General features: G+C 37.5%; 2 protein-coding genes across 5 annotated transcripts in view; one reads left to right on the top strand and one right to left on the bottom strand.

Moving 5' to 3' along the window:
- Positions 1-3,414, top strand: part of MSL2 (MSL complex subunit 2) — a 32,427-nt gene extending 29,013 nt beyond the window's left edge. The window contains exon 2 of one of the 2 annotated variants that reach the window (XM_027587229.2): positions 62-3,414. In XM_027587229.2, coding sequence (XP_027443030.1) covers positions 62-1,653 — 1,592 coding nt within the window. In that variant the 3' untranslated portion in view covers positions 1,654-3,414. Of the gene's footprint in view, positions 1-60 lie in introns of both variants that reach the window. The other variant, XM_027587230.2, reaches the window with a different exon arrangement.
- PPP2R3A (protein phosphatase 2 regulatory subunit B''alpha) overlaps positions 3,256-14,646 on the bottom strand; it is a 214,392-nt gene continuing 203,001 nt past the window's right edge. For 2 of the 3 annotated variants that reach the window (XM_027587223.2, XM_027587227.2), the window contains one exon: positions 3,256-7,453. In XM_027587223.2, coding sequence (XP_027443024.1) covers positions 7,321-7,453 — 133 coding nt within the window. In that variant the 3' untranslated portion in view covers positions 3,256-7,320. The remainder of the gene's footprint in view (positions 7,454-14,646) is intronic. The other variant, XM_027587224.2, reaches the window with a different exon arrangement.

Here is a 14,646-nt window from a genome sequence, read left to right as displayed (position 1 = left end):
CTTCAGTATATGAAATTGTATTTTTACTAAAATCTTTGCTTTCCTCCTTTTTCCCTCTTAGGACATTTGCTACAAGATCCTATTGCACCCACCAACTCCACCTGCCAACATTATGTCTGCAAACCTTGTAAAGGCAAGAAAATGATGATGAAACCTTCATGTAGCTGGTGCAAAGACTATGAGCAATTTGAGGAAAACAAGCAGTTAAGCATCCTAGTGAACTGCTACAAAAAACTATGCGAATATATAACACAGACTACATTGGCACGGGATATAATAGAAGCAGTCGACTGTTCTTCTGATATTTTGGCTTTGCTTAATGATGGATCATTGTTTTGTGAGGAGACGGAAAAACCCTCAGATTCATCCTTTACTTTGTGTTTAACACATTCCCCTTTACCTTCAACCTCAGAACCCACAACTGATCCTCAAGCTAGTTTATCTCCAATATCTGAAAGCACCCTCAGCATTGCTATTGGCAGTTCTGTTATCAATGGTTTGCCTACTTATAATGGGCTTTCAATAGATAGATTTGGTATAAATATTCCTTCACCTGAACATTCAAACACAATTGATGTATGTAACACTGTTGACATAAAAACTGAGGATCTGTCTGACAGCTTGCCACCTGTCTGTGACACAGTAGCCACTGACTTATGCTCCACAGGCATTGATATTTGCAGTTTCAGTGAAGATATAAAACCTGGTGACTCTCTGTTACTGAGTGTTGAGGAAGTGCTCCGCAGCTTAGAAACTGTTTCAAATACAGAGGTTTGTTGCCCTAATTTGCAGCCCAACTTGGAAGCCACTGTATCCAATGGACCTTTTCTGCAGCTTTCTTCCCAGTCTCTTAGCCATAATGTTTTTATGTCCACCAGTCCTGCACTTCATGGGTTATCATGTACAGCAGCAACTCCGAAAGTAGCAAAATTGAATAGAAAACGATCCAGATCAGAAAGTGACAGTGAGAAAGTTCAGCCACTTCCAATTTCTACCATTATCCGAGGCCCAACGTTGGGGGCATCTGCCCCTGTGACAGTGAAACGGGAGAGCAAAATTTCTCTTCAACCTATAGCAACTGTTCCCAATGGAGGCACAACACCCAAAATCAGCAAAACTGTACTTTTATCTACTAAAAGCATGAAAAAGAGTCATGAACATGGATCCAAGAAATCTCACTCTAAAACCAAGCCAGGTATTCTTAAAAAAGACAAAACCGTAAAGGAAAAGATTCCTAGTCACCATTTTATGCCAGGAAGTCCTACCAAGACTGTGTATAAAAAACCCCAGGAAAAGAAAGGTTGTAAATGTGGGCGTGCTACTCAAAATCCAAGTGTTCTTACATGCCGCGGCCAACGTTGCCCTTGCTACTCTAACCGCAAAGCCTGCTTAGATTGTATATGTCGTGGCTGCCAAAACTCCTATATGGCCAATGGGGAGAAGAAGCTGGAGGCATTTGCTGTGCCAGAAAAGGCCTTGGAGCAGACCAGGCTCACTTTGGGCATTAATGTGACTAGCATTGCTGTGCGCAATGCTAGTACCAGCACCAGTGTAATTAATGTCACAGGGTCCCCAGTAACAACGTTTTTAGCTGCCAGTACACATGATGATAAAAGTTTGGATGAAGCTATAGACATGAGATTCGACTGTTAAATCAGTGGGTCTTTAACCCTACCTCTGGTAGGGAAATAGCTACAGTTTTACGGCAGCTATGGTTTTGTTGGTTTAACTTGCCGGAGCTCCTGCATATAGATCACTTGTATCAAGTGTTTTCATTGCTAAGTTATATGTGTTAGTGTCGGGGAAATAGTTTGCAGATAATGGAGGAGTAACCCTACAACTATATGTCCTTAGTTCTTACAGAACCTCATAGTTTGAGAACAAATGCTGATGCAACTGATTTATACAAAATGAACTTTGGCAAGGAAAATAACATTAACCTCATTGTTTATGGTCATGCTTTGTGCATAATCAAAGTTTATGATTAAATGTAAGGAAGTGGTATCTAGTCAGTCCATAAAGATTGTGCTAATTTTTTGTGAAAAAGTAGCCATTAGTTCAGGGGACTCAGTGCCACCTTCAGATGCCATTGATGCTTCTCTGTTGAAAAGCTGATGTGTCTGGCTCAACCTTTGTGCTGACATAATACCATTTCTGATCATGAAAATTGGCTACTGGTGTATGTAGCAGTTCTTAAATCAGCAGTATTATGAAAGAAAATTTGCCCCTCATTAGAATGTTGAAATCTGTCTTTTAAAAAGTGAACTGAAATTCCGTCAAGATGCAGATGTTTAGCTGTTTATGACCCTTCTGAGTTTGAATAACTTTTAATAGTTAGTCTGACTCATTTCTAGGGAAAAAATTTCAAAATCCTTCACTTTTAGCAGTGTTCTAATTAGATAAATGAAGTGGAGAAGAGCAGTTTTATTCTGAAGGTAATTGAATTTAGACTATAGGATGTGACAGAATTTTAAAAATTATAAAAATTTTTATTTAGAAATTGGGATTTATTTAAAATAATTTTGAAATAATGCCCCCAAACTTACCCAGGTTTATGCATTATATTTATTGCTATTGGCTACTTAATTTGATTTTTTTTTTTTGTTACCTCTAATAGTTTCAGACTTTATTTTGAATAGGCTCCTTTTCTCTTTTTTGGGGTGCTATTCATTATGAAGGCTTCTTTATAGAGGCCAAATAAAAAATGCATTTTTATGAAGTCTGTGCATTTAGGTAGGTTTGAAGCTAGGAGGATTTTCTTTAGAATGCTCTTTTGCATGTAAAGCACAAACTTGTATTTCAGTTTAAATGCATGTCTTCCCTTTAATTTTTATGGGGAAGACAAGTGAGTCACAAACATTCTGTTGAAGGGAAATCTAGTCAGTTGCTTGAAAGAGCACAGCCCAAATAAAACAAGGACTGACTAGGTTGTAAAGAAATGACCTTATGATTTAAAAGAAGAATTGCTGCTTTGACAGTGCTTAAAGAAAAATACTGCTGGAAAATTTCTAATTTCTACTACATTCACCATCTCTCATGAGATCTGACATATGTTGAAGTTTATGTTTTGATTTGGCACACAGCATGTTCAATGATGGTTACTCACTTAGTACAAGACATGGAGAAGAAACCTTTGGACACAGAGCAGATGACACCTCCTTCTGTTTTGTAGTGTATCCTGGTGTCATTTTCTGTGAATGTGGTCAGGTAGAATTGTTTTTGTTGTTGTTGGGCTTTCTTTCTTTTTTTTTTTTCTTTTTTTTTTTTTTTTTTGTCTCTTTTGGTGGGGTGGGGGTGGGCTAAAGCCATAGGAAGAAAAATGTGATGTATGTGTCCAGTATGTACTATTTTGTTTTTGTTTTGCAAGAAGAGTTGAACTATTTTTGATAACAAGAGTAAATGGTGGAAAATGCTTCTTAGTTGTCTTGTCTCTTTATTTGCTTTCCAAGTTTTGGACTTTTATTTAATTCCTCTAAGTGTTAGCAGTGTCTTATGAAACATGTATTTGCCTAAAGTTTGTAACAGTTTTGTGTTGAACCCAGATGCCCTGCTATATAAACTTGTAAATCTGTTCTTTATTCACTAATGATCACTGCAAAAATGACTAGAAATGAGATTGTACACATGGATGATTAGGATATATTTTGCAAATCTCCCAAACTTTCCTAATATTATGATCTTAAAATTCAGAGTACTTTATTTCTTCCCAAGTTTGATAATTTTAGTTTTGTGTTTTTTTGATGCATGGGAGGTTGGCAATATAGACAAATTGGAAATCATTAGTATGTGAGGGCCTTGATTGTTATGTAATTAATATTGCCAGTGATTAATTCAGGTTGTTTTTAGCACAAGTTTCTCTTTTTTATGCTGGTATTCTCACTGCCACATTTTTGGAAACCTGTATTACACCTTAAATCTATCAATAAATATTAGTTTTCTAATTCTATGTTGTAGAATACTGAGGAGTTTGGGATAGTATGCTCTGAATGGCCTATATTATATACATTTGGGGAAGAATAATACAGTGCCTTGATTTTTGCATTGTTTTTCTTTATACCATGAGTTATTTAGGAATGCTGACCAGTGGCTAACTAGGGATGATTGAGAAGTTATTACTGCAGTAACTGGATTGGACTTTATCAGGATTTGAAACCATCAAAACAATAACAACTTTTAATATGACACATTTTCATTTGTTCTTTTGAGTCTTTGTTATTAACATACATCAAATGATAGAAGTGTTAGAACTTGGTGATTTATCTTTTTGGTTAGCTTCAGTAAGTCTACATTTCTGTGCAGAGCTATAATATGGTCCTGGGATAAAGAATTCCTTTTATTTTACTGTGATCTTAGTATTCTTGAAACAACTATATGGTGACCTTGCTGAAGAAAAGTAAAAGTTTTACAACAGATGAAAAATAAAATTTCCTTTCCCATATCATAGGTAACAAATATAAAATGTTTTAGAAAATACTAAGTTGAAAGTATAGAGTCAGAATCTAATACTTGAATGATAGTTTAACTTTTCTCCCTCCTTTCTAAAAAATTAGGTTTTAGGTACCCAAATAACAATCAATTACACATTCTTTTAAAGGAATACATTATATATAAGGCTAAAAGTACATAAGGCTAAAGTCCCTTTTGATCCCTGTGAACTTACCGTTCCCTGTATCTAGTCCTCTTCCTTATTCCTCTGAAGAAAATAACTTCTCAGTTATGAGGTTTGTGTTATCCTTCTAGAAATTCCTTTATGATTTTCCCAGTGGTTCAAAGAGTTATTCTTTGAAACTCAAGTTTGTTTACAATGTTACTCTTTCAAATATAAAAATGAGGTGCACGTGTGAATAAAACCAAAAGTGTGTAGTGATTACCTTAGTGAATGTGGTTCATATTTGACAACTTGTCTCTTTATTTAGTTTTGCAAAAAGGGAAAAACAAAAACAAGTTAAATCATGCAGGTTTCTCCACCCAAACACACTTTCATAACATTTCCAAAAGTTGAGCAATGACTTACCTCATTTGATCAATCTAGAATTTTATAAACACTTTGAATCATACACAATGACAGACAAAATGCAGGGAAAACACACATAATTTCATTAGTTTGAGTACGTTGGCAATTAATGTTTTGCTGTGAAACTCATTTTTCATTGAATAGCATTAACACTATGATAACCCTCAATTTTTATTAAGCAGCCTGGGATATTGTAAAAACTTGAAATTTCCAGTTGGGCAGTAATGATTTTATTCATTGAGATCTTTACCAGAAAGTCAAATATATACTGTCCTAGTTCCTTGGAATTCACATTTCTTGCATTCAACTCTTAAGAAAGGACTACAGTGAAACACTTGTGTCTGAAAATAAACTTTGGGTGACCTAAAATAGCTTTATCTTAAATGGAATGATATTGGTAGCTGTTACTTTTTATAGTAATTACAGACTTTTGAAACCAAATACAGACCAAAGTAAAAGCAAGAGGATTTCAGTAAGGAGATACAAGGTAAAAAGGTAAAAGCCAAGTAGTAGTTAAAAAAAAAAATCCAATGTATATTGGAAAATTAAATTTTTTTTGCTTTTTGCTGATGAGTCTTAAGAATAGTTTAGATCATTATGGATAAAAAAAACCTTTAAACCATATCTGGCTTCTAAGAAAAATTCTACCTTTTTAATATTTTAATCTGAAATTTAAGTAATTGCTCTCCTTGGTAAAGGGTGGATGGAATAGATGGTAAACTTCACATATCACAAATACTTTTAATCCTAATTTACTAGTGTGTTTGGGTTATTACATGTAGTGTTTCCTAAAAATTTAGTCATTTTTAAGCCTTTAGTTTGTGAAGTATTGGATGCCAAATTTTAATATTTATCACTTAATGTAACCATTAAGTGGAAGATTAATTCTGATATGAAAAGTAAAATAACAGGCAACAGATACTGAAAAAAAAACTATTACTGTACCACTTAATGGTACATTTCCTAAATTGCACTTATCTCTACTTTTTGCCTACCATAGCCCAAGGTTTATTTCATTTTTTGACTTTCACATCCGTAAGGGGGAACCAAAGCAGATTGGCAGGGGACACTATTCTGACATTTAGGACTTGTGGTTAAAGCAAAAAACCCAGGGGAAAGGGTGATGACTGGCACGGATGTTATAGTTTCTTGCAGGTTTCTTTCATTTACACTATTAGAAATGTCCATCCATTTTCATAGTTTATTTTCAGTTTTATCTTTAAGGATATTGTAGAATTTGGCTGCACTGTGGCTTGCTGAAAAAATGTAAAATTCTGTAATGAACACATCTACCACTATAGTACAGATGAAACAGGTTTCCTTTATGGATGGCATCACTATTTTCTTCCATTTTTGTGATAAATATTGAGGTGGTGGGATATTTGAAATAGTTCCTTTTCAATATGAAGGGATAATAGATTGAGGCCTTTACTGTGGCTTAGTCTAATATTCAGTGATGAATACATCTGGTAAGAATTTTTGTATATCACTGTCTTCAAGTAGGCCTTTTAATAGGAAGTACAGATAGGGTATCAACTAATTGGGAGATAAGTCATTCAGTAATTCTCCACAAATGTTAGATAAAAGGAAACTTTTTCAAGTATGAGTCAAATTCTGTACTTAGAAGTTTTTTCATCATGTTTTATATAAGATCCACAGGATGGGGAGAGATTATTCAGAACTTGCCAGCAAGGTTGGAAGGCCCAGTGGTTACAATACCTGAGGATGTAAAGTGACTAGTAGTTTGGCAGGTCATTGTGAAATTGTTATTAAGTAAGTTCAAGATCTTTGAACTCCAGTACACATATTTAAAAAGTCTCTGAGATGTTTTGGCAGTGCTTTTATTACCAGGGGTAAGTCACTTCTGGAGGCCCTTAACTGCTTTTTTAAGTTCCAGAATGTTTTTGACCAAGTTTTCTTCTGGGCTCCATAGGAGCCCTGAGGGGCCTCAGGGATGCTGGACAACAGAGGCAACTCCTGCTTTTGTGCAGAGAACTGTGCTTGGCACTGTCCCCGAGATATCCTTGGTACATTCAGGGGTGAAGAGTGCTGATTCACAGACTTTGGAAGGTGTATATCACTGATTTATTTGGAGGAAAAACTCTGCAAGAGGTTTGAGGCAAATTGGAGGAGTCCCCCAAATTGAGTATGTGTATCCAGACCTATTGCTTAAAAATGTTTTAAAGATCCTAGTGCAGATACACACTTGTAGAAATCAAAGCCTTTAAAAAGCAGTATGCAAACTGGAGCATCTCCACAAGAAAAAGACATTTAAAATACGTATCTCTCTTTCAAGACATTGGCAGCTACTCTTCATCCACTGACTGAAGCTTTCCACATTTCTCTGAAAGGCTTGAGGTTACTATTTTACTTTTATTGCCTTTGTTTCCAATTTCAGAGGGAGAGACAGGTTCCTCTGTTTCATAATCTTCAAAGGAGCTGAAAGAACAAACAAAAGTGAGTTACTGATTTTTTTTTTTTTAATGTCAATGTTTGGGTAGGAGTCAATATGGCAAACTAGGGACTGAAGACCGCCAGCTTGCAAAAAGTACCCTCAGTTGCTAAATGACAGCTATAAACAACTAAGCAGTGCTGGAGAAAATGCTTCCATCTAGAACAGAAAACATATTCTCCCTGTTCCTTAAAGCTCAAGTTCATGGTAGAATTTGTTGAAAATGTGCTGTATCTAGCTTTCCCTAGGAACACTGGTGGGAATGAGAACATATTATCGATGGGGCTAGATTGGGGAGGGTGTGAGGTCCATAAAGTACAAGCTTTATATGAATGCCTTGATTGAAGTGGCTTCCATGCAGAGTGGGGAACATTCTCACCCCACAAGTGGCTTTATAGCTTCCATGGTTTCCAAGAAGTACATTTATTTTACTTTTTTAAAAAGATTGATTTGACAGAGACAGTGAGAGAGGGAACACAAGCAGGGGGAGTGGGAGAAGCAGGCTTCCCGCAGAGCAGGGAGCCTGATGAGGGGCTCGATCCCAGAACCCTGGGATCACAACCTGAGCCGAAGGCAGATGCTCAACGACTGAGCCACCCAGGCGCCCCAAGAAGTACATTTAAATGTGCAAGTATATACATAGAGCAGATTAAAGCCCATTCATGGATTTCCTTACATTCTTTACAGAACTTCACAGCATATTTCCTTTGCTTATTCCCCTTAGAAGTTATTGATATCCCCTGAGTTCCATTATCTTCTAGGCTATGCCTGAGGGTGGCCTTAGGCAGGGACAAAAAAGTATTTTATCTAGTGGGAATGATGGCTGCTTGAAATATTAAATTGATAAATACGCTGAGGCTACATCTGGGCCCAGAAAAATATACATGATAATTACCAATGTCTTACAGTATCTGGTATCATCAGCTTAATCTTTTCATCCTTTGCGAGGACTTTACACAGTATCTGTGCAGAAATTTCTAGACATATAGTCCCTTCATCAAAAAAGATACCAAGGCTGTCTAATGAGGAAAAATATGTTGAGGCAGGTATGTCTAGTAGTAGAGGTAATACCTATTCAACTTGGTATTGAATAGAGTGTAGAGAATGTTAAAAAAAAAAAAAAAGCCTATCTGATGTTTGGAAAACTTATCCTTGAGTACCAATTTTTGATCCTATCAAAAATTATTTACAACTTCATTTTGCAGAAATAGTCCATTCTATACTTAATTTCTGTTTCCACTCTTCCCCCACCTCCTTGAGGCCTCTGTAACTGGCATCTGCTGGGTAAGGAGGCACTAGGGAGGGTACTGCTTTAATGTAAGTGAGGCAGGGTTGATGGCTGAGCCTCCCATTTCTGGAACAAAATTCTCAAAAGTTAGTTCTAGCAATGCAGTATCAGTTACTGTGACTGCTTATTTCCTGTCAAGAGTGGAAGACATTTTCTTCCTCTTGGTGCCCAAACTTACTGAGCTCTCAGGATCTTCTCAGTGCAGATCTGCGAGTAAGTTAGGCCTGAACTGAGACTCAATAAATATGTGAGCTTCTGTTCCAAGCATGAGCCAAATGCTAGGAATACAACGGTGAAAAAGAACTAGCCCCTTCCTCACAGAACTTGTACCCTAATGGAGGCCATCTGGAATAATGGTAAAGTGTTTAGCCTTAGAGCATGGGCTTTGGAAAAGTCAGGTTCCAATCTCAGTTTGATCACTTAATGTGATTTGGGGCATGTTACTTAACCCCTCTGCATCAGTTTCTTCAACTAATGAGTTAATAGCAGTTCCTACCCCTCATAAGGGTCAAGTGGAGATTAAATCATAAACTCTTGGAAAATGTTAGGTATTATTCTCATGATAGAGAAATGCTGAGGCTTACTGGAACAAGATGGTGACATCTAATTCTGCACTGGGGGGTAGGTTCACATATTTTGTGTGTCATTTGTGAATAAGATTTTTACGAGAGACTATTTTTTCCCACTGTAGCCTCATACCAGAAATGGGGTTTCTAGTAATGGATTTGATCCAGTCTAGTATAGAAAAGATATTCCAACACCCTGTGTGTTGGTTATAGTGGAATATGACCGTTATATCTTCTATACTTTAAGGGCACCAAGAGCAGTACTATGCACAGAGACTTTGGAGGAATCTTCTGGATTGAGGGAATTCATTCAGAACCTTTTATCAGTGTCCTGGAGACTTCTCCTACTCTATCTCAGTGTTTCTCAAATAGGGGTGATTTTTCCCTCCTGGGGGCATTTGGCAATGCCTGGATGCATATTTGATTGTCAGAACTGAGTAGGTCCTCCTGGCATCTAGTGGGTAGAGTTCAGGGATCCTACCTACATCCTACAATGTGCTAGATAACACCTCACAACAGAATTATCTAACTTAAAGCATCAGTGCTGTTGAGAAACCCTGCTCTAACTCTTGCCCCTTCAATGTCAGTGCATCCCAGGATTCTGGATTAAGGTGTTCTTGTTTTGTACTTTCCTGGACAGTCAGTCTTTCTTAGGGCTTTATTCATTGCTTGTTTACCTGTGGTTTCTAAATGTTCATGTCCAGCCTCAGCCTCTTTCTAACCTGGAGACTGCCATGTATCCAACTGCCTACTCTATGGCTCTTCCATTATGGCAGTATATACAAAGCTGAACTCATCCTTCCCACACACCTGGCTCTACCATAATCTACCCACTTAAAGCCAGAAATCCAGTGATCCCAAGTTTCTCTTCCCTCCTCGTTTGCCCTACCTTCAAATCTAGCCAGTCTCTTCTACCATTTACAACAATACATGGACACAATCTTGCCTCTCCCTCCCTATTGCCACTGGTTTAGTTCAGGGCACTATATTTTCATTGCTTGGATTATTGCATTGGTTTTCTAACAGCTGGTCTTCCTGCCTTCACTCTTGTCACATACTCTTTGCTGTTGCCATACCAGGCTATTTATCTTGTCAAAATGGGTTATGGTCTTGGGACTGAATGCCACTGTACATGTTCTTTGGTGGCTTGCAGTGCCTTTACCCTTTGGTTAACTTGTGTTCATCTTTTAATCTGAGATGGCATTTATTTTATTTTTTTTAAGATTTTATTTATTTGACAGAGACGGAACACAAGCAGGGGGAGTGGGAGAGGGAGAAGCAGGCTCCCCGCTGAGCAGGGAGCCTAACTGGGGCTTGGTCCCAAGACCCTGGGATCATGACCTGAGCCGAAGGCAAGATGTTTAACAACTGAGCCACCCAGGCACCCCCTGAGATGGCATTAAAAGGTTCTTGATTCCCAGTGCCTGAGTAACCATCTTTTTTTTAAAAATTCATTTACATAATCTCTACATCTGCTGTGGGGCTAAAACTCATGACCCTGAGATCCAAAGTCACATGCTTTTCCGACTGAGCCAGCCAGGTCCCACATCTATCTATCTATCTAATCTATCATCTGTCTGTCTATCTAAATTTTTAAGTAGGCTCCATGCCCAGCACGGAGCCCAAAGCAGTGTTTGAACTCATGACCCCAAGATCAAGACCTGAGCTGAGATCAAGAGTGAGACGCTTAATTGAGCCACCCAGGTGCCCCATTAAAATTTTTTTAAATTTAAATTCCAGGTAGCATACAATGTAATATTAGCTTCAGGTGTATAATATAGTGAGATTCATCACTTTTATACAACACCTGGTGCTCATCACGACACATGCACTCCTTAATCCCCACCACCATCTCTTATTTAGATGTCTGCAAGGATTTCCTTATTTTGTCTCCCTGCTTCTATTCTTGTATACCCCTACTGATCTGAAGATTACTATCTTCAAAAGATGTAAGTGGGATTATATTACCTGCTTGTTTAGCTCTTTTTCAATAGCTTCCTGAGGCCCTGTATGATCTGGCCCCTATGAATCTTTCCAGCCACATTTTCCTCTGTTTCTCATTATATTCCAGCCATAGTAGTCTTTTAAAATGTCCTCAACACATTGTCTCCTGCCTCAGAGCCACTGCATATATTTCTCCCTCTACCTAGAACATTTTTGCTCCCTGGTTTTTTCATAACTATTTCCTTCTCAACCTTTAGGTTCTCAACACCTCAGGAAATTTCCTCAGCACCCTAAATTTCAAGTCCTCTCTCCATTATTGGTTCACTCTGTTTCCTTCACAATTATATAATTGTCTTCCCCACTTGACTCTAAAGTGTCCATTTTCCAACTCACTAATTTCCTTGGGCTATATATAGTATAGTGCTAGGCACTAGGTGCTTAAAATGATGAATAAAAACTGATGTCCTAATGCTCTTTGTGAAGCGATGTGTCAAGTTGTCAGGGAAGGCTGGAGTACAGTGAGGGTGCAGAAGTCCTCTTGAAGTTGCTGAAGTCAGAACTGTAAGAGTCTAAACTTTATCCTGTTCTCTAGGAATTCCTGAGGGCACAAATGAAGATTATTTTATGAAGTATTCTATTAATTAAACTGGCTATTTTTGAATGAATAGCAGGGTCAGAGGATTGAAGCAGAACTCCTAGGATTCACAAATAGTTCACTAGAAAGCCTAGGTATCAAATTGAGAACAAATTATTTAACCTAGCATAAGGGAAAATAATGGGTATTTTTGCTAGCAATATGTTGCCTTTGGAAACCTGTTTCTCTTAAGTAGTTTTTCCCTCTATTGATGAGCAATTTCTGGGCAAAAGTATTAAGGCTGGTTCTGCATATTCCTTGAATGAACAGAAATAATGACTGGCACATATATGGTCTAAAAAAGGAATTATGTGGTTTCAGGGTATTTCTGGGAATTGTGGTTTGATTCCATTTTTGGGATTCTATTTGCAGGGGTAAAGGGATAGAGTATTTGATTCGGGGTTTGTGTCTGAGGAAATCTAGGACACCTGGTGGCCATAAGCATAGAATAAAATGTTAAACAGTTCTTTAATTTGGAGTCTATAATGCTTTAGAAATAGGAGAGGATGAGTCTTACCTTTATACTTTTAAATTCTAACTTGCTTATATAAAATAGATTAACTGAAATACTTTAGAAGTTGGATATTTGGTTCAGTGCATTTCCTTGTTGACTCCATTCAGTAACTAGAAAATCTTTTGTTTCAACTCTTGTTAAAGTTTCTTAGTAATGTACCATCCACTTTCTTGCCTCAGAAAGTTGATCTCATTTCATTTTTGATCTCTTGCAGTTCCCTAGGGTCATGAGCTATCAGTTGTTTATTCTTATTTAGTTTGAATGTAGATAGTATAAAAATTTGGGTTAAATATATTCTAATTATGAACTTGAAGGGAGGGATAGGGTTTCATTCATTTTTATTACTAACCACAGTGCCTGGCACTGAGTAAGTACCAGTGAATCTCTACTGAAATAAATTAAAATTGGGCTTTGACTTGTAACGTTGAATGCAGGAAAAATTAAAAACATATTAAATTCAGGTCCACAGAAAGGTGCTGTTTACTGAGCACTATAAAACATGATTCAGAACTATTTTACTTGTAAGATTATAACACGCTTTGGAATATTAATTGCTGTCATTCCTTCTTTTTCCCTTCTCATGCCCCAGTATCCATCCACAGTACCTCCTTCTCTCCATTATACCTGCTCCTCTGTTAAAGTCTCCCACCTTGTTGAGCACAGTCAGACTCCACCCCTTATTCCACACTTGACTCTTACTAGCTGCATTCCTGGAAGATCATCTGGTGGGTTTTGGGTTGGTCTTCTTTGCCTATAGCACCTTATTTTCCAGTGCTGATAGAAGTGTACAACTCTTACAAAGAGTAATTCACGTAAGTTTATATTTAATGTAAAGGAAAAAACTACTTTTAAAAACATTCAGGAGTAAACAGTTTTAAATTTTCTAAATGTCCAATAATAGAGAAATGGATGGGAGTTATTGCTTGAGAGAACACTTCTGAAGCATTGAAAAGTCTTGTTTTTGAACATGCTAGTAACATTAAGCATCAAAAAGAAATACATTGAAGTGTAAATAATGGTTATTTCTGGATGACTGAACCAAGGGTGATTTTAGTCTCTTTATATTTTCCAATTTTTCTGCAGCAAGCCTCTATTTCTCTACTAATCAGATAAAGGCTCTCAGAATAAAAAAATTGTTTTTAATCTAGGTTAACAAATGTAAAGCTGTTGGTAAAACACCAGAAAATCCTGTAAGAAATATTTTAAAATAATGTATTCTTTTTTTAAAAAAAGATTTTATTCATTTATTTGAGAGAAAGAGAGAGCACGAGAGGAGGTAGGGTCAGAGGGAGAAGCAGACTCCCACTGAGCAGGAGCCCCATGTGGGGCTCAGTCCTGGGACTCCGGGATCATGACCTGAGCCAAAGGCAGCCACTTAACCAACTGAGCCACCCAGGCACGCTGATAATGTAAAATATTCTTGACTAAATATGTGAAGTAAACAGATGGCAAATTGGCAGAAAGGTTTGTTTTTGATTATTGTAGGTTTCAGTTTCCTAAGGTAGCAACATGGAGGACTCTTTAGCCTGCTTTACATAATTTTCTTATTGCAGGAATTGTAAGAATGTTAATTATAAATAAATTTGGCATCCTAACCTGTTATCTTCATATAGGTGGCAGCTGAATTAATAATGTAACTGGCACCCTGTTTCCCCCAAGAGCATTCATTACCTTGAATTTATGCAAATGCTATTGTATGCTGTGATCATGTTGTATGCTAGATGTGATAATTCACAGTGTTTGCAGCCTCAATGTTTGCAGTCTTTGTCTGGAGTCATTGCTAGGCTACTATTGAAGGCTTTACTGAAGTACCGGCCTTGAATTAGGTGGTACAGGTACCTGACACAAAGGCTACCTATGATGTTTGTTAGATGGTAAAGTAAATAGAGAATTTCAAGTTGTTTTTGGAGGGTCAAGTTGTCTGGATTCCTGCAGTTATCCTAGTAGTGAGGGTGGCGGCTGGGACTGTTGCCTTCTGTGCCACTCAGTAAACATTTGCTAAGGATCTCCTACATCTCCTAACATTTTGCCAGGTGCTAGGATTAAATGATGAATAAAGCAGTGTTCTTTGGGGGCACCTGGGTGGCTCAGTTGGTTAAGCGTGCGACTCTTGATCTCAGTTCAGGTCTTGATCTCAGGGTCATGAGTTCAAGCCCCATGTTGGGCTCTGCGCTGGGCACTGGAGCCTACTTAAAACAAAAAACAAAAACAAAAACCAAAAAACCAACCAAACA

The sequence above is a fragment of the Zalophus californianus genome, chromosome 1 (assembly GCF_009762305.2).
Source record: "Zalophus californianus isolate mZalCal1 chromosome 1, mZalCal1.pri.v2, whole genome shotgun sequence".
NCBI lineage: Eukaryota > Metazoa > Chordata > Mammalia > Carnivora > Otariidae > Zalophus > Zalophus californianus.
This window is presented reverse-complemented; position numbering and strand designations above follow the sequence as displayed.